Source organism: Myodes glareolus, chromosome 1 (genome assembly GCF_982192425.1).
Source record: "Myodes glareolus chromosome 1, mMyoGla1.1, whole genome shotgun sequence".
In the NCBI taxonomy this organism is placed as follows: Eukaryota; Metazoa; Chordata; class Mammalia; order Rodentia; family Cricetidae; genus Myodes; species Myodes glareolus.
In genome coordinates, this window is record NC_142026.1 from 27,279,132 (window position 1) to 27,303,776 (window position 24,645).

General features: G+C 39.3%; 1 protein-coding gene across 2 annotated transcripts in view; it reads right to left on the minus strand.

The window, feature by feature from the left end:
• The window catches only part of LOC125396864 (nuclear autoantigen Sp-100-like), a 29,514-nt gene continuing 4,869 nt past the window's right edge, over positions 1-24,645 (minus strand). The window contains exons 2-7 of one of the 2 annotated variants that reach the window (XM_087905020.1): positions 20,583-20,694; positions 12,006-12,165; positions 9,856-10,024; positions 8,896-8,970; positions 344-459; positions 1-164 (exon numbers count right to left, since the gene is read on the minus strand). In XM_087905020.1, the coding sequence (XP_087761146.1) occupies positions 371-459; positions 8,896-8,970; positions 9,856-10,024; positions 12,006-12,164 (492 nt within the window). In that variant the 5' untranslated portion in view covers position 12,165; positions 20,583-20,694 and the 3' untranslated portion in view covers positions 1-164; positions 344-370. The remainder of the gene's footprint in view (positions 165-343; positions 460-8,895; positions 8,971-9,855; positions 10,025-12,005; positions 12,166-20,582; positions 20,695-24,645) is intronic. The other variant, XM_087905019.1, reaches the window with a different exon arrangement.

The following is a 24,645-nucleotide window of genomic DNA, read 5'->3' on the forward strand; positions in this document are numbered from 1 at the left end:
TATAATACAATCCACTTTTTATTATCATCACTGAATTTTAAAACTATAACATGCCAGAGATGAACAACTAACAATATGCAGATGAGGGCCTCAGACATCAAGGCAGAAGGTCGTGGGGCAGTTATGTTCTTCTTTGTTCACTCTGGGCTTGTTGGGTTTTCCCTCTGAAAGCAGAAGAGATCATTTATTTGATGGCTCTCAAGGTTTGTTCCCATCTCTATCTCAAGTATTTAGATGCTCAAAGCAGGCCTGGCCTCTTGTGCTTGTGAAATCTCAACTATATGAGCACCATAGAATAAATCCAAATTCAATCAAATATATATTGGTCAATCCTGAAACTTACAAGGCCACAGAGATGGAAAACAAACAATTAGTAGACAATACTCTTAGAAGTCATGGCAGGAGGTCTTGGGATAATTGCCTGTCCCTCTTCATTGGTGGGTGTGGTAGATGCTGTGCCTGCAAGACAGAATTAATTATTCAGGGGGGGAGTCTTTTCTTTTATTTTGTGACAAAGGTATTCTTATTGCCTTCTAGATATTTCTGTCTGGATGTACCATTGTTAAAATCAAGCTGTCTTCATGGAAATTGACCCCCATGTGTCCCACAGTAACTCAAGGAAACATTTAAATCATCTTGTTCTGGCCTGATGATTTTCACAGTAAACTCAGACAAGGGATATCACCTAATTGCCTGTAGCTTCCTGACACACTGAAGGATGGTTTCTCATGCTCTTTTTTCCCCCATGTAGAAAGCCCCTTCCTACACTTTGTTAGAACTCTCCTCCTCTATGACCCAACTCAGTGAAGACTATTCCATGACACAGTTTTTAGTTTGAAACCCAGAAATTGCCATCCCACCCCTTAGCTCCAGCATCATTTCCTGCAGACTCCTCTCCCCCACAGTAGTAGCTGCAGCTAGGATGTGAAGGTGTAGTATTGCACTGGCCATGGGCTCACACCTGTACTCTACACGGCTTCAGATGCAGCTCAGCCAATACTCAATGAGAAAACTTTTTTTGTTTCATTGTGAGGATGAAACATGGAAAGATCATCTGAGAGATTTGACAGAAAGATCCATGTACACTATGTCAAAAGAAATAGATTCAGCTACCAAGGAAACCTTCTGATTTTCCCAATTCAGAGGGCTGATATAAATGAAGAACAAAGACCTTATTTCAAAATTATTTCTCTTCTTTTACTTTTATTTTTGGGTGGATGGAGTTGAGGCAGGCCTCACTCTGTAACCTGTCCTGGAACTCACTACAGAGTCTAAGCCATCCTTGATGTCGGAGCAATCCCCCTGCCTCAGCATCCCCAAGAGCTGGGATTACACGTCTGACCCATGATACTCAGCTGTTGAAGAACAAGCGTGAGACAACGACCTGGAAGAAGAACTGCAGAACAATCCTGTGACACAGGCATCCACACGGGTGCATTGTTTTCAGATATGTAATCATATATTATTTTTATCACTGGTAGTACATTTCAATTATATTTAAATTTATTTTAAATTGTATCTATTCTATGCTACTATATTTTCTGCAACTAGGTAATGGTAAAGGTCACAGGCTTTTCTGCTGCCATCCGAAGGATGCAAATTAAGAAGATTAAGCTGTAATACAAGCCAGCCAAGGTAACATCCATGGCCCACTATTGAAGTAACAACTCAAGAACAGAGTAATTTGTTTCAAACCTTAAAAGCAGGAATGGGGAGAGAGGAGGGAGAGTCGGGGAGTGGAAGGTGTATGGGAGGAGGGGAGGAAGTGTAAATTTTGGAATGGAAAAATTAAAAAAAAGAAAACAAAAGAGGAAATTTTAGAAATAACCTGAAACCCCTTAAAAAGCCTGGCCTCCATTCATGCACAAGGGTCTGCCTTTCTAAATGACCAGAACAGTAGGCTAGTGAAACTCCATTTTGATGTCCAAGGCAGATCTAATCATTGATAAGGGGCCATCTGAAATCACTTGATCTTTTTCTTCCTAAGACTTTGACTTCTTACCCCTCCTACTCATCTTTCTGAATTCCCGTATTCTCTCCCTTTGTGTTTCTTGTCGGGAAACCTTGAAAGTCTTATACTAAAAAGCCTGAGGAGATAATTTATTTGGCAAAGTTCTTGACACACAATTGAAATTCATCCTACATCTGGCGGCCAATATGGGGCACAAATTCACAAGAAAGTAGCTTCTGTGTGAATTTGCGACCCCTGTCACAGGCTGGAGCTCCATGCAGCTGGAGTCACTGACCCAGCAGTCTGATTTTCCTTTCTTTAATCCTGTGGGATTGTGGGCTTTCCCTGAACCCCCTCCTTGGTTTGCTGCCAAACTAGGTGGCTGCCTTGAAATCCCCTTGGGCTCCTACTGTTTTCTGCAGCAGTAACCAGTTTCACAGTTACCATCATCTGAATCATCAGCAGTGGCAGATTTGGTAAAATAATGGGAAATGCTTCAGGGAGGAATAAATTAAAATAGAGTTTTTTTCCAATGTTAAAAAAATAGGAAACACTATTACAATGGAGGGTCGGGTCGCTATGATTACACAACGCATGGATATTAAAAATGGAAAAATTAAATGAAGGGATAATCAGTTTAACCAGAATGGTGTTAATTATCATCTTAATAGTTTTTATTGTTGGTTTGGTAAATCTTGGTTTATCTCTAAAACAGTTGGTTGATGTGAGTGCCAAGATACAGGCTTTAGAAAAACTTATTAAAGTGGGTCATAGAGATAGTCATATCCAAAAAAGAGAGGAACAGCCTAAGGTTTTCAAAAATCGACCTTTAATTTGTCCTGTGACTTTACAGGAATTTCCAAATGATAGATCACCCCAAAGCTATGCAAGAGTTAAATAGACTCCAGTGGAAAAGTTAGATTTAAGAAGATTCAAGGAAATGATACTCTCATATGGCATGAAATCACCTTTGGTGAAGCAGATGTCAAACTCGTGCTTAACTTGTATTGGAATTATCCCTCAAGACTGGAAAGATTGGTTACATTAGGAGTAGAACCTGGTCATTAATTATGATGGGGAACCTGGTAGAAAGATGAGGCTAAAATCATTGATTAATAAAGTAGGGGTAAAGGCACAGAAATCTCCCAAGATGAACTTCTTGGGGTGGTAGATTATGCTAATACATAAAGACAATCTCTATATGATGACCACACTCTGGCTTTATGCCATGCAGTAACTTTGAATGCTTGGGACAGAGTTGAAGAAGTAGAAGATAAAACTGAGTCATTTACTAAAGTTATACAGGCCCCAAAAGAAACCTTCACAGATTTCTTACAAAGAGTCACATCAACAGTAGATAGAATGATACCAAATTCAGAAGCAAGACAAAAAATAATGGAACCTCTGACTTTTAAAAATGCTAATATACAATACAAAAGGGTAATTGTGCTATTAAAGGCAAGATCAGCACACTTAGAGGAATAGATCTAAAATACAGTCAATATCTAATCTCATACCCATAATGATACTTGTATAAAAAGGTGATTTCCAGAGGTTTAAAAAATGTAGAAATGTCAAATGTTTTCATTGTGGTAAAAAAATAAAATAAAAAAGTCACCAAAAAAGTGACTATAAACAGGCATGCCTACCCCTCCATTCTGGATTATACAGAAGATGTGGCATAGGCCTACATTGGACTAATGAATATAGATCAACAAGGGATATCAAGGTAACCCTTTGAGGTCAGGAAATGCCTTGAGGGGCCTCTCACATGCCCCAGGCCAAATTCAGTTCAGTCATTTGCTGTCACTGTGGAAGAAAATGCTTCTCAGAGCAATTAATTTATCTAATGTCTATTTTTAAAAAAAAACATATTCATGATAGAACAGCTATACATGAGATAAAACAAAAATCCCAGGAGAAACCATAAAGTAAATATTACAAAGATTAGATTTGATCAAGAGAGACCTCTTGATATAAAGAGGTGATAGTTTATTAAACATCAGGACCATTCAATCTAAACTAAGTTATATGATTAACAAATGTTCTCATTTGATCATATATAACTTGCCAAAAGGGAGACTACCCAAAATTAAGGTTGGGAGTGGTTTTATTTTAGTCTTCAGGAGAATGAAGGTATCCAGCTGATTAATCTGAAGACTTCTGGACAAATGAGACATGTAATGAAAAAGAATAAATCATCCAAAAATGTCCTGAGAAAAAGAGTAAATCAGCCTATTGGTGCATCATATCTCCGACAGGATAAAATTTCATAAATATTCTCAAATGTTTGTTTCTGCTGTTATCTACAGACACATAATGCAAATGATCTTTTTTGTAAATCCCACTTCAGTTGAAAATGAAAGTTGCCTTTGGAGCTGGAGAGTGGCTGTCTCCTTCTCTAAATGGAAGCATGTTTGTTAAAGCAAAATTAGAATCTCTGCGTCTGATCAGAAGAGCCACCTGATTTAGGACACAAGGAAAACCAAAATTTAGAAACTATTTGGTCACCACTAACCTCATAATCCTTTGGTTTTATTTTGACTTTTTAAGAGCTTTTCTTAAAGTATAAATATTATATCATAATTCATAAGATTAATGTATATTTTAAATTTTTGTCAAGATATTAATGGTCGTATAGAGTAATAACTAATTCTAGAAACAGGCTTCATCTAGCCTCCTGTACATGGTTTTGTGTGTGAGTCTCTATCAGGGAACTAGGAATTAAGTTTTTGAACTCTAGATGTACATAACAAAGCATGGATGGTCCTTTAAACTATTGGAGATCTGCTGCATATGACATTTAAAATGTTTAAGCTTTCTGCAGAGAACCAAGACCATGCCTACCAGTTACCTTTGAAGTCTCCCAAAGAGGATGGCCCCCACAATGACAATTCCACCAGGACTGTGATAACACCATTAAGCTGAAAAACGCCACCTGGAGATCGGCTTTGGACTACAAACTGCTCAGGATCATTTTGACACGGCCAACTGAGATGATCCAGCTTAAAAGACTGCTCTAGCCACAACTTCAAATAAAGCCTGTACTTTCCGTTTATAGAGAGACTGAACAACAAATGATACGGCTTCCTTTCCCAGGATTTGAAAATTAACCCTATTTTTTATTCAGGATTCTCTAAAGATGCCATTGCCCTCACACAGCAGGAAGCAAACTGTAGAACACATCGCCCACATTCGCAAGAGGTGGGGTGGGGTGTGTCATTTTTTTCACTGGGTTATGGATATTTGTCATAGTTTAGTGTGGGTGATAAGAAGTTGTTATTGGTGATGGTCAGCAAAAAAGTTGAACTAAGGAGATTACATTCAGAGTTCCTGTTTTGAAAAGAAAAAGGGGGACATAGATATAATAGAAAAAGGTTAGATTATTGCATCTACTTTAAAAAAGAAACAAACTCATTGAGGCTGGAGTGATAACTCAGTGGTTAAAGTGCTTGTTACAGAAACATGAGGACCTGATTTTAGATCCCAGAACCCAAGATGTGAAGTCAGACACTGCAGTGTCGGGGCCAGGAGAGTTACAGCAGGTATCAAATGGCATTCAGATGTCAGCCCACCAGACGCATGGTCATTTGTTAGAGGATTAATCCTGTCCAGACAGGGTCTACAGGATCATAAACTGTGAAAACTGCTGCTCACTTTTGTGAAGCAGCTTGGTGTCTCCCCAATACCTGCATTATAGTGTGTAATCTCGTGTGATATGTACATGTAATCTCATGGTTTCAGAGGCAGGTACCTGAATGAAAATATTTCTATAGAATGGATCTGTGATTCTAGGGTTCATACAGTAGAACAGGAGACCTGTAGACAAGATTTTCTTGATTAATGATTGACATGGGAGGGCCCAGCCCACTGTGAGAGGTGTAATCCCCTGTACGGCTGGTCCTTGGATATATAAGTAGCCCGCTGAGGAAGCCAGTAAGCAGCTTTCCTCCATGACATCAGCTTCAGTTCCAGCCTCAGGTTTCTATCCTGATATCCCTTCATGGTGGATTATAAACTGTAAGATAAACTAAATCTTCTCTTCCACACATTACTTTTGGCCATGGGGTTTCATCGCAGCAACGGAAAGCAAGCTAGTACTTATGGAAAGAGACAGAAATGTTAACAGAGTCAACGAGAACAGACCATCAGATGAAGAGGGCCCTGAGGGTGACCAGGTCCAGCTTTCTCGAGAACAGCTGTCACCAGGTCCTAAGGAACAAACACTAGATGTTTGTTTCAGGAGTCGAAGTGAGTTGTTTTCTTTAATACGCAAGAGGTAAAGTGCCCTGGAGCTGACAAGCACCCCTTGATACCTGAGATCAGACTTGGGTCATAAGATTAGGTTGTAAGCGTCATCTCTGACAAAGTAAAGTCCTACCTGGGCCACTCTAGCACCTAGTGGTGATCTGCATTCACATCCCTGCCAAAGGATGCCTGCACGTGTCCCCAGAGCTCTCAGGCCCAGTGGCCTTATCTGAATTCCTAGCTGTCTCTGGACCACATCGTCTTTCATAAAACAGCCTCCCAGTACATATCACATACCTGATGGCTCGTCCCTGCTGTTCTTTTCATGAGGACTCAGAAACAGCCTGCCTCCATTCCCTCCCATTTTTGAATTATTTTCCCTATTTTCTCTTTCTACTTCCCCTACTTCTGTTTCATGTTTTCTATCATATTAGCAGTACATGGTCAAGTACACAGACTCTGCCTCCTGAGTGCCTGGATTCCTGCTTTTCATTTGACCCCGTGAACACTCCACACATGGTCTATCACAAGTTTAGCTTCCTCACCAATAAACTGGGCATCTGAATGATACCATTATTTCATACCAGCTGGGATTGGCTAAAATCAAAAGTAGATGCAAAGTAGTAAACGGGCAACATGGTTCCTTCTGCCATTGTCCATTATTCTTTCTGCTCTCCTTTCCTTTCTTCTTCCTTTCTCTGTCTCAAAGAATCCATGTGATCTCCCCATACCTCTACCATTTTCTTGCTGTGCGTCGTCCTCTATCATTCTTCTGGAATATTTTTGCTCTCAAACAACATTTCTCGTGTTTGAATCCATCTCTTCTAACATCAAGTGTGAGACTGTGACATACTAAGAAATGGTAGTTTGGATCTTCAGTCCCTGTTCCCGGCCAGACCTCCTCAAATCCTGGGTGAGTTCCCAAGTGATTAAGGTGAAAACAGAGTCAGTCTACCCTTGAGCATAGTCAGCCTTCCTTAGTAACACCACAGTGCATATTACAGAGGTGAAGTTGAGAAAGACATTAGGAATGAAGGGCTGGCTGCCAGGGGAGTAAATCATGATTGGAGCATTGGAGCGCTGACCTCCAACGTGAGAAGAGCTAGAATTTGACTTGATCACATGGATAATAATGCAGGCATGATGGAACTTTTATTAAAAATCCAAAGTGACTTGGTTTAGAGAGATCTGTGGTTGACAAACTCCATCAGATTAGTGCTGGAAGAAAAGTGGTGTGCCCAGGGATGACAAGAGAGTGTCGTGTTCTCTCCCTGTTATTCCTTGGGGTGTTCCTCTCCCATGTGGTTAGTGTTCGTGTGCATATGTGTGTGGAGAGCAGAGGACGACCTCGGGTGTCATTCCTCAGGTGGCGTGGACCTCTTTTTATAGAGACGGAATCTCTCACTTGACTAAACCTCATCAGTTATCCTGAGCAGTGATGTCAATGGAGCTGCCTGTCTCTGCCTCCCTGGTACTAGGATTACAGTACCTGCCCTGTGTCTTGAGCTGTTTTTGACACAAGTTTAAGGGATCAAACTCAAGCCCCTGTGCTTCTATGCACTTTGACACCTGAGTCATCTCCCCAGTTCTCCTGAGCTTACCTATTTTTGAGCTATAACTTTTCTAATAAATTTAATCAAACATTTCCTAGAGGCTTATGAGCTATGCTAACAAGTTCTGTAGTCTTAAGCACCACAGCAACCTCTGATTTATGCTCAGTTGACCAGAAGCATGGGTCTCACCCCAGAATTTGTAACCAGCATCTGAAGTAGACTGCTGTCTTGTGGCACTGAATCCTTTATCTGAATTTACTTACATTATAAGACACCTTGGTGATGTCTGCTGAGCTGGTTGATGTGGGAAACCCCCAGTTACCACACATCTGTTGTCAGAGACCAGTGTATATAGGAGCAGGCACAAAACAGGAACATCTCTCTCATATGGCATGACTTCTATGATGCCACCGTGGACCATAGTGCTTCACCTTTCACAGCTCCATAGTGGTCATCTCCTTCAGAGGCTTCTCTAAGTCACAATTGTTTCTGAGTAGTCAGTCTCTCTCAATCTGGCTCCTGACATTGGGTTCAAGTTCATTCATCATGGGTAACAGGCTGACTGTTGTCATGGTTACTCTGGCAGGATCCTACATCTTCCTGGAGGCTGGTCAGTTTAGATCGCAATCACTACCTCCTTCCAAGACTCAAGTATTAATGGTTCTGTCACGCAGAATGGCACTAGTAGGTGTTGGTGCTACCTTTAATAGGCAGAGCTGATCTGAAGGAACTTAGATCACTGAGGTGTAACCTTGAAAGACACAGGCACATCCTCGCTTTCTTTGCTTCCAGGTCACCATCCCCTGGTTTTGATGTTATGCCCTACAGTGAGTTCAAACCATTTGGGCTGAAGATCCTAACATCATGAACCCAAATAAATTGACTTCCCAGGTATCCATTCTGTTTTTGAGTGAGTTTTACTATGAACAATTGGCTGGTCTCAAAATCACAATCCTCCTGCCTCAGAGTTTGTGTGTACAACTTCTTCTGGGTAATTTGTCCCAGTACAGGAGAGCTAACACCAGGCTCATACCCACTCCCCTCACTGTTTTCTCTGTTTTTCCCCAGGATGCACTCTGCTAAAGATCACCTTTATTTCCTAGTTTCTGTGGTGATAAGAAACTCTCTCCAGGTGTAATTTACCTTGTTCAAGACTGAGCTGTGAGTTCAGGTCTCCTCTATCAGTTCCTTCGAAACACAATTCATTCTGTGGTAAGACTGAAGTGGGAGGGAGAGGGAAGAAGAAGAGGAAGCCATTAGAGATCTTTAACATAGACAAGGGACAGCATTTCTGCATTACACATTTAGGAATTTCGAGTCTCCTGATCACTGCAAGTTCAATGTGTCCCACATGATAAGGTTTACTCATCACCTCCTGGGACAGAGAAGACTCCACAAGGTAGACTTTATGCTTCCCATACAGAAAGGAGACACTCAAGTCAGGAATATAAAAGTAGAAGACACACTATGCACTGTGTTCCTATTCCAATGTTCAGAGGGCAGAGAAGATATATGTCAAACTAGAAAGAAAATAGAAGCTGAACATGGCTTCCAGGTTGTCACAATTGTTAGAAGAAAGAGGATCTTTCCTGGGTGGAAGGTCGAGGGTCTGGCACATACCAAAGGGAGGCTTCATGATGGGCAGGCTTTAAAGATGGACCAGATGGGGTTGAAGAACTGGCTCACACATTGTTGATTTCTATGAGCATGTGGTGGTAAGCTAAGATGGCTCCTGCAACCCACAGCTGAGCTGTCACTCAAGGTGGGTGGTAGTGAACCTGATGGACTCTTGTGTGTAATATTATAAGGGCTCCACTGAAGAGAACAGCAGTGCTACCCTCCTGGGACTGAGTTCTCCTGTCCTCTTCTCCATAGCTGATGCTGGTGGGGCTCTCATTGTCTTCTCAGTCTAAATACCCAGCCTAGCAGACCTTGGGAGCATGTCACCTCTATCCATTAGATATAAGTGTTATGAAAATGCATGGGGCATTAATTTTGTTTACTACTATATTTCCAGTCATGCTGCATGCTTTGACATATGGTAGACATTTAATATATGCTTGGTATATTAATGACTGGGATCTTAAAGAGGTCTCAAATTACCATTATCAAAGTTTTCGGAAATGGGTTCCAAATCAGGGTATTCACTCAGATTTACAGGACTGAACAATACTGGTAGAAAATTCTCACTAAATTTCTTCTCCAGTTCTTCAAGGGCTCTGTAGACCACATTTTGCACAGGAACCAGGTTTGTACAGGAATCTTTAAAATCCTTAAAAAAAATTTAAAGGAGAAAGTGTAGGTGCAGGTCACAGAAGAGCTCTAGGAAACAATTATAATTTGTGTACCTCAATCCCTAACATACATAAGTTCTAATGCAAAGTTTTATATTTGTGTGTTTACTTTATGAAAAAAGTGAAAATTTTCTCTTTCAAAATACTCACTAGTGACTTTGAGCTCCCACCCTCATTTCTATGACATGTAAGAAGGGCCAGTTTTTGTAGGGAAGGAAAACTAGGATTAAGGGTTAACAATGGGGCTGGTGAGATGGTCCAGTGGGTTACAGGCACTGGTCACCAATCCTGATGGTCTGAGTTCAGTCACTGGGATTCAGATGGTGAAAGTGGAGAACTAACTAGCTACAAGCTGTCCTCTGACTCCCACACGTGCACAGCAGCAGGCTCATACACACGTGCACACACAATAGAAACACATACATATTTATAAGTAAATAAATAATATATGCAATTATATTTTTCAGAGTGGAGGTGCTGGAAAGATGGTTCATAGTTGAGAATACTTGCTGTTCTTGCAGAGAACCCTCATTCAGTTCTCAGCACCCACACAGCAATGCAAGAACACCTGTAACTCCAGTTCCTGGGATTTGGTGCTGATTTCTGAAAAATATGGGCACCAGGCCCACAAGTGCTATGCACACATAGAGTCAGGAAAAACACTTGTACACATAAAAATAAAAACCGAAGCATTCTTTAAAAAAAGTTAGCTGTCAGGGCAGGTGGCCAATGCTGTTCTGTTACCCAGATACCTCCTGTCCTCCTGTAGGAAATCAGGTGTCTATTCCCTCTGACTGTGAACTCTGATGGATAGAGGCAAATTCATAAGGTAGAAGTATTGGAAGGGCTGTAGAGAGGGCTCAGTAGTTAAGCACACTTGCTGCTCTTGCAGATTTCCCAGATTCCTTTGCCAGCACCCTGATGATGTTCACAACCACCTGTAACTCCAGTCACAGAGGATCTGGTGCCCTCTCTTCTGACCTCCATGGGCACCAGGGACACCGTGGTGCATAGACAAACACAAAGACAAAACACTCATACATATAAAATAATAATAAAAGGTTTTTAAAAAGTTGTCCTAATAAAACACTCTGTAGTTTGTAACATTATCAGATCTAGATTTTTAAAATAGATATTAATTAAAATAAAATGTCCTCATGGAAATTTCACTAAGTCACTTCAATAAAATAATTCAACAGTAAATATAAATCATTTTTGATCCTTAGCTTGTTTACCAGTTTAGTTCAGTTGAATTTGATTTGCATGAACTCTATGGTTTAAAATACATGAGACACTGCACATCTATGGAGAACCCCTGTTCTGCTCTGGCTTTTCTTCAGCAATACTCATCCAGAAGGGACCATGGAACACCTTCTCCTCACATATAAGCAAGACCATCTCCTGGGCTCTCTGCTCATCCTCCCCTTAATACATGGAAAGAACACTTCTCAAAATATTTACACAATGCATATCACTCCCAGGAAATGCAGGTTTAAATCTAAGTCCAGAAATCTAATTTATAATTGATGAATGTATTATTGTAACTTATATCTCTACCAAGTGTTATGAAAACTTTGTCAATATTTCTTTGTCAGAAATTAGGTTCGGGTGCTGGCGAGTTGGCTAAGTGGTTCAGAAGACGTGTTACTGTAATAGAGGACCAGGGGGATTCCCAGCACCCACATCGATGACTCACAACTACATGTAACTCCCGTTCCAGGGAAGCTGGAGCTTCTTTCTGGACTCTAAGGCACCAGCACATATGTGAACACACACACAAATGCGCGCATGAGCACGCAACAGCACACAAACATGCATGCACATAAGAAATAAAATCTTTCTTTAAAAATTAAGTCCAACTTTTAAAACCTACCAATCATTCAGTCTGGCTCCAATATATCAAAGTGTAACTTAATCTGGGGCTTGTTTCAAGGTTAGAATATAACAAACCTCACTTACTTCATACATTTTTTCAGTGATGAGAGAGCTGTCACGGAGTACCTCAAGAAAAGGAAATGGCTTTTTTATTGCATTTGAAATCATCACTTTATGTCTTTTGAAGGTCAGGAACATAGGTTCGAAGGGAATTGTCTCTGAGTTCTTATCTTCTGTGGACATCCTGGAGGGGGGAAATACCATGGGGAAATTGTAATCAGGTCTATCAGTCTATATGTTTGTGAAATGTAGGGTTTTATACAGGAAAGAAAGACTGTAAAGAACTAACATACATAAGATAGGTGGTCTTGAGTTAACCCCAATAAATACATTGAGTCAAGTCCAATAAGTTGCCAAGTTCAGGGTTCAAGTGAGAGAGACCCTGCCTTGTCACTCCCCAGAATCAACATCTGACTTCCACACATCTGTGCACACACATACATGTGCATCTTCACACATAAGCACTCATGTATGTGAATGTTTATGCATGCATGCATGTATACTGCATATTCACATCCAGACAAAAAAGTGAAATATAATGTTAAGTATTATTCAAAAATTCTACTACTAGGTGTTTTTATACAATTTAAAAGGAATAGTCTCTCTAATTTATGTGCAAATATTTCTGGTAGCATTGATAGCCAAAAGTTAGGAACATTTGAAATGGCCATTAGTTGGAGGATAGAAAAATAAAACTGAACAATTTATACAATGAAATATTATTCTTCAATAAAAGGACCAAAATGCAATATATTCTAAAAGTGAATGAATCTCAAAAATTTTTTTCTTAATAAAGACAAATACAGAAGGAGACATAATGTATAATTACATATCTATAAAATGCCCAGAAATGATATCTATAGAGGAAGATTTATGAGTGGTTGCATGGACTAAAGGGACCAAGAAAGGACTGTGCACAGCTGTGAGGGGATCTCCTGGGGATGCTAAGTCTGAAGTTCCAAACCTGAATGGTGGTGCTGATTGCACAGCTCTGTAAAAATTCACTGGATTGTTAAAAGGGTAATTTTCAAAAATATGAAAGTGGAAATTCAAAAAGATGAACAGATCGATAAAGGTGACAGACTAATTTTTTTTTCCTCTGAGTACAGGAAAGGGTGGAAATTTTGATTAATAGACACACATCGTGTTCTAGCTGGTTTGGGTTTTTAAATTTTGTTTTCTTTTGTTTTTTGTCAACTTGGCAAAGCTAAAATTGTTTGAAAAGAGGAACCTTAATTTTAAAAGGAAGGCCTATATCTGTATTGCCTGTAAGCAAGTCTCTGAAGAATTTATTGATTCGAGATTGATGTGGGAGGGCCCAGTCACTGTGGGCATCGCCACCTGGACAGTTGGTCCTGGTATATATAAGAAAGCAAACTAATCAAGGCAGGAAGCAGTGTTACTCCATAGTGTCTTCTTTAATTTCTGCCTCCAGGTTCCTGCCCTGACTTCTTTGATGAGGGACTGTGATGTGGATGTGTAAGACAAAAATCCCTTTCCTCCCCAAGTTAGTTTATTACCGCAGTAGAAACTCTAACTTAAACACTGTATGATTGGATGTTTTTACAGTCTAAATAGGGATGCCAGGAGGTGACAGACAGCACTTAGGTTAAAAAGACATCTTGTTGGTGTCAGGATGTCTATGAGTTTAATCCCCAGCACAGGACGACCAGCCAGCAACTAACAATCCCCCCCACACACACACAATAACTGGAGAATGATGCTGAACCTTACCCATGGGCCACCAAACCCACATCAGAGGGAAAAGAGAAGCCGTCTCACTTTGACTGCTTTGCTCCTTGCTCAGGCTGGAACAGGCCTTACCAAGGTAGTGGCCCTGGATTTAAAGTTTCTCTAATGGGGAAGCAGAACCAAATGAGAACATATAGCCCCCCCAGAACTCTCAGGTGCCTGTTGGAGGTTTTATCTGTTTTGCCCAATGAAGAACACTGAATGACTCAGTAGCAGACCACTGAGAAACAAAGAATGGGTCAGGGATGACATGCTGGGGATGGAGCTGTGCCTCCACTATCAGTGGCTATGGGAGAACCCGGACAACTGCTGTGATCTGCAAAGTCAGACTTGTGCAGAGACATGTCACTCAAGAGCTGCCCAAGAGACGGGCCAGCTGCCAACTGCCATGAACTAAGGGAAAGTGGGTTATTGCAGTTACTCACAGGGGTCGTTATACACAGTGGCTTCTTCCAGCCCCTGCCTGTAGGTTTGAGCTGTGAGTGCCAGCACACTGCATGGAGGCTGTAGAGTTTTAGCTCATACAGACAGACAAGGTTACAGATGCACAGTAAAAACAGATTCAGGAAGGGGAAAAAAAAACCTCTAAATTACGGTGTGTTTAAAAATATACATAGACTTTGGCGAGGAGAGAAAAGGGTACCAAAACTTTTTTATAAGCGGAATAGAGTAATAAAAAAAATAACAAGCCACATAATGACAGAAAATAGAAACAGAGTCTGAGGCCCAGCGGTGGTGGCGCCCACGTTTAATACCCACACTCGGGACAGAGAGTCAAACAGATCTTTGAGTTTGAGGCCTGCCTGGTCCACAAGAGCTATTTCCAGGACAGGTGTCAATGCTACATAGAAACCCTGTCTCAAAATACAAAAAAAAAAAAAAAAAAAAGAAAGAAAGAAAGAAAGAAAGAAAGAAAGAAAGAGTCTGTATCCTGTATGTTAATGTGTTATCTTTGAAATTTGTTTTTCTGCCAAGAGACCATGGAATATACAAACTGCTAAATTCTACCAACCTCCATATTTTAAAAATATCTTGACTTCCAAATTTAAGTCAAAAGATGTGCTACTTTGGGAAAGAGGTTTTGCTTTTATTAGGACAGGAAATGTGAGTCTATGGATTCATTCCAGGTTAAAAAAAATTAGATTTGATTGAGGAATATCCCCTGAAAATCCTGGCTACAAAAAAATCAAAAAAATAAACCTAAATGTACAACAAGATATGTGATATATATTTTACCTGCTCAAACACATAATATCATCATTAACTGATTTATAGGCAATGCACAGTCTATATTCATATACAGATATGTATGTTACCTTTAAAAGATTATATATTTCACTTCTGTAAGCAAAGGACACTGTCAACAAGACAAAACAACAGCCTTCAGAATAAGAAAAGATCGTCGCTAAGCCCACATCAGAAAAAGAATTGATGAGAACAGACAGAAGGATCAACAGAATGAATAGAAGACCCAAATATTCACCCACACACCTTTGAACACCTGATTTTTTACAAAGACGCAAGAAAATACCAAATGGAAAAAAGAAAGCATATTTAACAAATGATGTTGGCATAACTGGATATCAACATGTAGAAGAATGAAAATAGACCCACGTCTATCACCATGCACAAAACTCAAGTCCAAATGGATCAAAGACTTCAACATAAAGCCAGCCACAATTAACCTTATAGAAGACAAAGTGGGAAGTACACTTGAATGCATTGGCACAGGAAACCACTTCCTAAATATAACCTCAGTAGCACAGACACTAAGAGAAACGGTTAATAAATGGGAACTTCTGAAACTGAAAAGCTTCTGTAAAGCAAATGACATAGTCAACAAGACAAAATGACAGCCTACAGGATGGGAAAAGATCTTCACTAACGCCACTTCAGACAGATGTCTGATCTCCAAAATATACAAAGAACTCAAAAATTTGGTCATCCAAAGGACACATAGTCCAATAAAAAAAAATGGAGTACAGACCTAAACAGAGAACTCGCAACAGAGGAATCTAAAATGGCTGAAAGACACTTAAGGAAATGTTCAACATGTTTAGTCATAAGAGAAATGCCAATCAAAATAGCTCTGAGATTTCCATCTTATACCTGTAACAATGGCCAAGATCAAATACACTGATGACAACTTATGCTGGAAAGGTTGTGGAGAAAAGGGAACACTCCTGCATTGCTGGTGAAAGAAAATGAAAGCTGGTACAGCCCTTTGGATGTCAGTGTGGTGATTTCTCAGAAAATTAGGAAACAACATTCCTCAACCCAGTAATACCACTTTTGGGTATATATCCAAATGTTGCTCAATTGTGCCACAAGAACATGTGCTCAACTATGTTCATAGCATATTTTATTTTTGTCATAGCCAGAACCTGGAAACAACCTAAATGCCCTTGACCGAAGAATGGAGAAGGAAAATGTGGTGCATTTACACAAAGGAGTACTACACAGCAGGAAAAAAAATGACATCTTAAATTTTGCAAGAAAATGGATGAGGCTATAAAACATTATTTTGAATGAGGTAACCTGACACAGAAAGACAATTATCACATGTACTCGCTCATAGGTAGTCTATAAACATAAAGCAAAGAAAACCAGCCTACAAACCACAATCACAGAGAACTTAGATATCAATGAGAACACTAAGAGAGACTTACATAGATCTAATCTACATGGGAAGTTGAAAAAGACAAGTTCTCCTGAAAAAATTGGGAGCATCGGGACCTTGAGGAAGGGTTGAAGAGGGGAGAAGAAGCAGGGGGGCAAACAGAGAAAAATATAGAGCTCCATAAAAATCAACAAAAATAAAAATAAAGATTAACAGTCATCAAACTTATAGTCATGATTTATATTTTTGGAAGGTCATAAACAGATGTATTGAGATCAATCATGTTCAAACACTTCAAGGACCTACAGGATATGACATTTAATATGTTTAATAACTTAAGACTTTTCAAGGCAGTTATACATGTCTGCTCCTAGAAGCACTAATCTACTTCAGAGATTATTATGGAGTTTGTTTTTTATGACAAAAGCTAGCGTTTGCCTCAATTGATAACAGTTACTTTCCAAACTGCACAAGCATTATGGGAGAATTGTCTGTATTCTGTCAATCATGTCTTAAATAAATGCTGATTGGCCAGACAGGAAGTAAAGGCGGGAAAACCAGACAGCAAGTAGAGGTGATGCAATGAGAACAGGATAATTTTGGGAAGGAGGAAGCTGATTCCTCCCATCCAGCCCAGATCACCAAAGAAGCAACATGTGACCTGCTCTGCTGTGAAAGGTACTGAGCCATGTGGCTAGCATAGATCAGAACAATGTGTTAGTATAAGCTACAAGAGCTAATAAGAACACTGAGATAATAGGCCAGTCAGTTTTATAATTTATGGAGACCTCTGTGTGATTTTCTTTGGGGCTAAATAGCTGTGGGAATCAGGCAGAACAGAAACCACAAACAAGCCAGCCCCTCATGTTACACAATATAACACAAGAATTGCAACTGCCACACTTTGCCAAGACCAGGAAGGTCAGTCCTTCAGAATTCCCTGCTTCACAAGAAAGTCTGGCAGGTATGCTAGGCCTGTAGGCCAGAGTTGTATGTTTCAGTGTTATAAAGAAATTTGGGGGGCTGGAGAGGTGGCTCAGAGGTTAAGAGCACTGACTGCTCTTCCGGAAGTCCTGAGTTCAATTTCCAGCAACCCACATGGTGGCTCACAACCATCTGTAATGAGATCTGGTGCCCCCTTCTGGCCTGCAGGCATTCATGGAGGCTGAACACTGTGTACATAATAAATAAATAAATCTTTTTAAAAAAAGAAATTTTGGGTGACTGTCCAGGCAGCCTGATGTCCCTGTGTCCCTGTCATAAGGTATTATTTTATCCTTCTGGGGTCTTTGATGGAGTTGAAGGCTAGATTAGATATAATTATAGTTTTTGTTAGTTATGATAAAATGATAAATTATATATATATATATATGTATATATAAAAATATATATAAACTTTAGACTTACCAAGATAAGATAGTAAATCCAGTATTTTCTCTAGATTTGCCAAATGCAAATAGACTGGATATTGTAACTGTAATTTTTACTTAATTATTACTTTTGGTATATATAATATTTCTATGTTAAAATGAAATCATTTTTAATTAGAAAAAAAGGTAAAAATGCTGTAAAATTATCATTTTGTACACTGTGATGATTTGTCACTCAAATTGATTTAATAAAAAACTGATTGACTGGTAGCAATGCAGGAATAATAGGTGAGACAGCCAAACTAAAAAAATGATGGGAAGAAGAAGGGCGGAGTCAGAGCAGATGCCAGCCAGTCTCTGAGGAAACAGGAAATATGGAAAATGAGATAACAAGCTATGCCTGATGTGGCAAAGCATAGATAAAAATATTGCTTAATGTAAATGGAAGAGTTAGGTAGAAATAACCCTGAGCTGTTGACTGGGTATTTACAATTCATATTAAGTTTCTGAGTCAGTTATTTGGGAAGCAGCTCCTGGTTATTTGGGAGCAGGCATTTTGCGCTGAAAACTTCCTCTTATATTGACTTATTATGTAGCTTATGGTAGCCTGTAGATCAGGATGATGTCAGATGGATAAATGTCCTCCTGCTAATCTCCAGGCAGGAGCCACCATCTTTAAATTCAGACAGTTTACATCATGTTCTGTGTTCCTAGAATGTTGCAAGACGTTCATTTGTGTAAATGACTTGGAGAGGATAGAAAAAGTGTTTTTTTTGTTCCATTTTTATAATTTCAACTGAAAATTTATACCTCCAAAGTATATAAGCATAATTTTACAAACATTGGGAAAAGCATGTCAGAGAGCTGTCTCAGGTGGTGAAGGCTCATTAGGGATCTGAGGCTCCACAAAGTTGTCTTCTGATCTCCACGTGTGTTGTAGCACACACACAACACACATACATATGCACCACACACACAATGCATCATACACACATACATACACATACATCATGCCCACTCACATATCATGCATGTACAAACACACAGAGAAACACCAATCATGCATACAAAGTATAGTAAAAGTTGCAGCAATAATATTAATGATACTTCTCAAAAGAAATAAAAATCTTGTCAAGAGCAGAGAGTAAGGTGGGCAATGGTGGCTTACACCTTTAATCCTAGTACTTGGAATGTAGAGGCATGCAGATCGCTGAGATCATGGCCAGCCTTGTTTACATAGTAAAATTTCAGGACAATCAGGAAGAACTTGCATCAAACAAACAAACAATCAAGCAAATAAACAACAATAACAATAACAAACTCAATGTGAAAAGACAATGAAAATTTAATTTTTAAAAAAATGAGTAGTTATTTTGAAACAATGCAAATCAATCATTCCACTTTGGAATGTGAAATACAGATTTGTTTTTAGTCTACAAAGATTCTAAATTTCTGAAGACTAGCTGAGAAGGTGTCAGCCAGTATGCAAGGCTGGCACCTGGAGGGCAAAGACCAGATAGAAATAAGAACACGGACGCCGATTACAAAGTCACCTCGGCTCTGTACTACATGAATCAGGCAAGGAAGGGGCTCAAGACAGATAAAACGTCCTCTCTGGATTGGCTAGGTAATGACATCATTTATAATGTTAATACCACTCTTCACAGCACTACTGGACTAGAGAAGTTCAGACTAGGGAAACCTTGTAGAAGAAACAGGGAAAGTTCACAGTGAAGGCCATGGAGCAGGTATTGATTCCTCTTTACCTGGGGCCTTTGCTGATGCTGGGGGAGGAGCTGAGCAGGGGGCATACCAAGGCTGAGGACAGACAGTTCCATTATGGAATGCAAAAACTTGGATGCTGTGCAGGGCTGGATACCAGGACTGCAGACACATTGCCAGTTGTCTCCTGGATACACACAGTGTGAATTTATTCAGGACAAGAATATAGAGGGCTGAAAGATGACTCGGTGTTAAAGAAGACTCTTGGAAGCAGGGGATGAAGGATTGTAGGAGCCACAGTGGTCAAAGACACTAGGAGAACACAGCCCATAGAGTCAATTAATCAGGACTCATTGGGCCAATGATCATGGAGCCTTACTGCTTTTATACTAGGTCTTCTGCATACTTACTGTGATGGTTTATCTGGGGGTGACAAGAGCCATGACATAAGAGCAGCAGATGGCAATTAATATTCAAAGTATCAGCCCACCAGAAGGAAAACCCTCAGATGGAAAACCTTGTTCAGACATGGTCATAAGGCCACAGGCTCTGGAATATCATTTGGTGCTATATATATTGTACACACGCTATTGCAAATTTTCCCTAGAGTGTATGGGGAATGCCCCCACTGCCTGTATTGTAATGTCTTTCTCATGAGTGCATCATGAGCTCTTGGGGATCTCAATATGTGGGTTGTCTAGAAAGTGATTCCTCCTTAATCTGTATTGCCAATTTGTTATCAATAATATTACCTTACAGAGAATTTTGATGAATACAAAGAAATACTGTACAAATCAGGGATTATAAAGTCCCTGAGAGCTGTTTTATATCACAGTTCAGAATGACAAAGGAAATACTTGAATTTCATCAGCTGACAAAATAGCTGTACACAATTAGTTGATAAAAAGCTTCAAAGTAGCTTTACATTAGACCAGGTGCCTTGCTGCTTTTTGTTTTGTTTTTAGAAAAACTATTCCCAGGAAAAGCAGTCTAGTTCACAAGGACATAATGGCCAGCTGTCTGATTTGTTGATCCAAGGTTAAAGGGGCAAAGCAACCTAATTTCTATGCCAGTCCCTTTTGCTAGGTCTGAATGATAAATTTGGACAGTGATTAACCCTCTTCCCAAATTCCTTACCTCAGTGTTATGATACAGGTATGCAACCTGAAGATTCAAGGTTCAGCCAACTAACTGTTTTTCATATTGGGTCTTAAAACTGCACAGGTGACAGGGAGCCATTAACTGAGGTCTAGAAACAAAAACAGCTTTCAAGTTTTCTTTCAGATACACCAATGGGGAAGATTTTCCTACTGGCCAGGGATACAGAGAATAATCTAACTTCATAGCAATGAGAAAGACTTGCAAATTTTCTTTTCTATGGTCTAAAGTTTCATCCAGGGCAGAAAAATATATTTTAAGATTTAAAATGTGTTTGGTGTCTCTTTGCCTTGGAGAGTGCGAAATGAGCTCATATTAAGAAATTTAAGGTAAACCTGAGTAAATACCAAAGCATTTACAATACAATGGTTGACCACAAAAAAGTTAGTTTAAAATGTCTATTGCACTTAGAAGTATAAGATATAGTACACAGTTTCCTTATTTTTTCTTACACTCCTCAATAGTTTGATTTTATAACTCCTTTAAAGTCCTTTATGAGACTATCACTCTAAATTGACAACAGAATGACCGGTTCTTTCTTTGCAGCTGCAAATTACAGTCCACCAATTTGGGTGTTGATATTGCTAACATGTAAGTTGTTGGGATGACTCTGTTTTTTATCATTTACTTCAGAAACAGGATGCGACCTTCACATGTAACTTCTATTGCCTGAAAGAGTCTTTTGGGTTTATATAGTTATTAAGAACAAAGAGATAGAGATTCAGCATGAGAGTATAAAGAGAGAAATCATCAAGGGAATGTGTGTGAGTTTTTTTCTTTCTTAAAAGCACTCAGAAAGTTTTGTTATACTGTGGACTTTCTGGTTGAGCACTCTGTGCAGCCTTGAAGCTGGTTCTTCCTCAGCAGCAATACTGGGGTTTCTGTGGGTCTCTCAATCGTGAGAGTAGGGGTATCTCTGACTCTTTTGCCTGTTCATGGGGCCTTATTACCCCTACTGGGTTGCCTTGCCCACCCTTGATATGAGGGTTTGTGCCTAGTCTTATTGCATCTTGTTATGCCATGTTCAGTTGATGTCACTGGGAGACCTGCTCTTTTTGAAGGAAAATGAAAGGGCAGTGGATTTGGAAGAGAGGGAAGGGACTAGGTTAAGTAGACTGTGGTCTGGATGTGTTATTGGATGAGAGAAGACTGAAAAAAAAAAAGCACTCAACTCTTGCAGAAGAGGACCTGGCCTTGGTTTTCAGCACGCACACTGGGCAATGCTTGACTGCCTATAAATTCAGATCCAGAGGATTTGGAGCTTTCTTTTCACCTGTCAAGAACCCAAACTCACATAAATACACTCACATAGACAAAGACTCTCTCTCTCTCTCTCCTTCTCTCTCTCTCTCTCTCTCTCTCTCTCTCTCTCTATCTATCTATCTATCTCTGATTCTTTTAATCTCAATTAAAAATAGAAAAACAAAAATTTTAAAAGGAGGATAGATACCTATATCAAAAACCTCTAAAAAGAAAAGAAAAGGTGAATGACCTATCGAATGTCCATGTTAAAGAAAAAAGAAAAATAAAGATTTGCAGAAAACCCCAACGGACCCCCAAAAATCGCTCAATATTTGACAGCTGTGAAGTAAGTGTCAGGCTGACTCCACATCTGTAATTTTTTTATTCAATGGGCATATTTGTTCATTCCAGATTCAGATAAAGTCTGAAAATCCAGACTTGGCACAGACAGAGGCCTGCATCTGGAAACCAGACAGGTCAACAGGATATTCTAGGGTTTTACAACATGGAATGCAAAGTTAGTCAATTGGAAGGTTTTTCTGGTCAAGAACTGTAATCTGAAATCTGACTAAAGCAGGAGAGTGAGGACAGAACACAGAACCTTTGAGGTTCAGAGAAGAGTTGACTTCCATGTCATCATTAAAGTTCCTGAATGTCCCCACCTGAGATCAGAACAGATCAGAGCTTCAGCAGATCTTGTCGAACCATGCGAGTCTTTACTCATATCCGCTCCTGGTTTGGTGTGGGAAGTCCTGTATATGTGTTGCTTTTATTGGTTAATGAATAAAGAAGTTGTTTTGGCTGGTGATAGGGCAGAATAGAGCTAGGAGGGGAAGGCTGAACTGAATGCTGGGAGAAAGAAGGCAGAGTTGCAAGTTGCCATGTAGCCGCTGCTAGAGATGCCATGTAGCCTCCAGAGGGGAAAGATGCAAGCTGTCAGTTGGAATCATGCTGGTAGGCCATAAGACTCATGGTAAAACATAAAATAATGGAAATTGGTTAATTCTCGATGTAAGAGCTAGCTAGCAACATGCTTAAGCTATTGACCAAACAGTATTACAAATAATATAGTTCCTGAGTGATTATTTCCATTCTGAACAGCTGGGAACAAACAAGCATCCCACCCTGGTTGGCTAAGGTGATCAACACTATTATTGTCCTTGCCTTGCAGAAGAAAAGAGAACTCTCTAACACCTGGAGGATCCATGTACTTGACACATAATTTTGGATATTCAAAAAAATTAAGTGCTGATGGGCATAGGTGTCTGTTGTTGAGCCTGACACTCTGAGTTTAATGCCAGAATTCTAAATTATTGTTTCTATTTTGTGTGTATTTATGTGTGTGGGTGTTTTATCTGCATGTATGTCTAGGCATCACATCTTGGTGCTCTTGGAGGTCAGAAGAGGGTGCCAAATCTTCGAGAAATGGAGTTACAGACAATTGTGAACAACTATATTGGTGTGGGGAATTGAACCCAAGTCCTATGGAAAAGCAGTTATTGCTTTTAAATGCTAAGCCATCTCTCTAACTCTCTGATTTCTTGAACTTGATCAAATGTTCTAACAGAAGACTGGAAAAACTAAACAACACACTATTCGTAAAGAGGCAATCCAGAACACAGAGCGATAAGAAATTCAACTAATGTATAACAAAATATATAAATGAAAATAATTCAGGAAAGAACATCAGAGACGGTCGGGACGAACCTGGCTCGTCCCTTCAGTCCTAGAGAGACAAACACTAGTATGTGTGCATTAAAATGTCAAAATGGAATCAGTCCCTCTCTAGGGTGGAGTTATAGCTTAGTGGTTAAGAGTGGTTACTGTTCTCTCAGAGGATCTGAGTTCAATCCCCAGCACCCACATAGTGGCTTACTATAACTTACTATATATAACTTACTATAACTATAGTGGCTTACTATAACTTACTATATATAACTTACTATAACTATAGTGGCTTACTATAACTTACTATATATAACTTACTATAACTATAGTGGCTTACTATAACTTACTATATATAACTTACTATAACTATAGTGGTTTACTATAACTTACTATATATAACTTACTATAACTATAGTGGTTTACTATAACTTACTATATATAACTTACTATAACTATAGTGGCTTACTATAACTTACTATATATAACTTACTATAATTATAGTGGTTTACTATAACTTACTATATATAACTTACTATAACTATAGTGGCTTATCTATAACTAAAGTTTCAAGAGATCTGACACCTGTGAATACCAAGCACACATGTGGTACATTTACATACATAGAGGTTAAAATTACTCATATACATAAAATATAAATGAGAATATTTTTCAAAAGAAAAGAAACCTAATACTCTATAAGACAATAGACTGTAGGAAGGAGGGAGGAAAGACATAGAAATAGAAGGAATAAGAACATAATATACATAGGGCTAGAGAAATGGCTCAGCAATTAAAGGCTAGACTCACAAACAAAAATAGAAAAAAGTAATATATGGAGAAATAATTACTGGGGGAGTTTCCAAATGGATAAATGACATCTGCTTATAAGTCAGGAATGTTTAAATGGGGTCAATAAAGAAAGAAACAACAACAAAAATAAAAACAGATTACAATAAGCATGTAAGTGAGAAATCTTATGGAGAAAAAAAAAAGAACTCACAGATTGTTTTTAGAACTCAAGCCATAAACGGTGAAAAGGGGCTTCAGACAATCGATGGCCAACAGGTCTGTACTGAGGGCAGATTCAAGCAACCTGTGTTTCCTCTCATTACTGAGAAAAACCTGACATGTG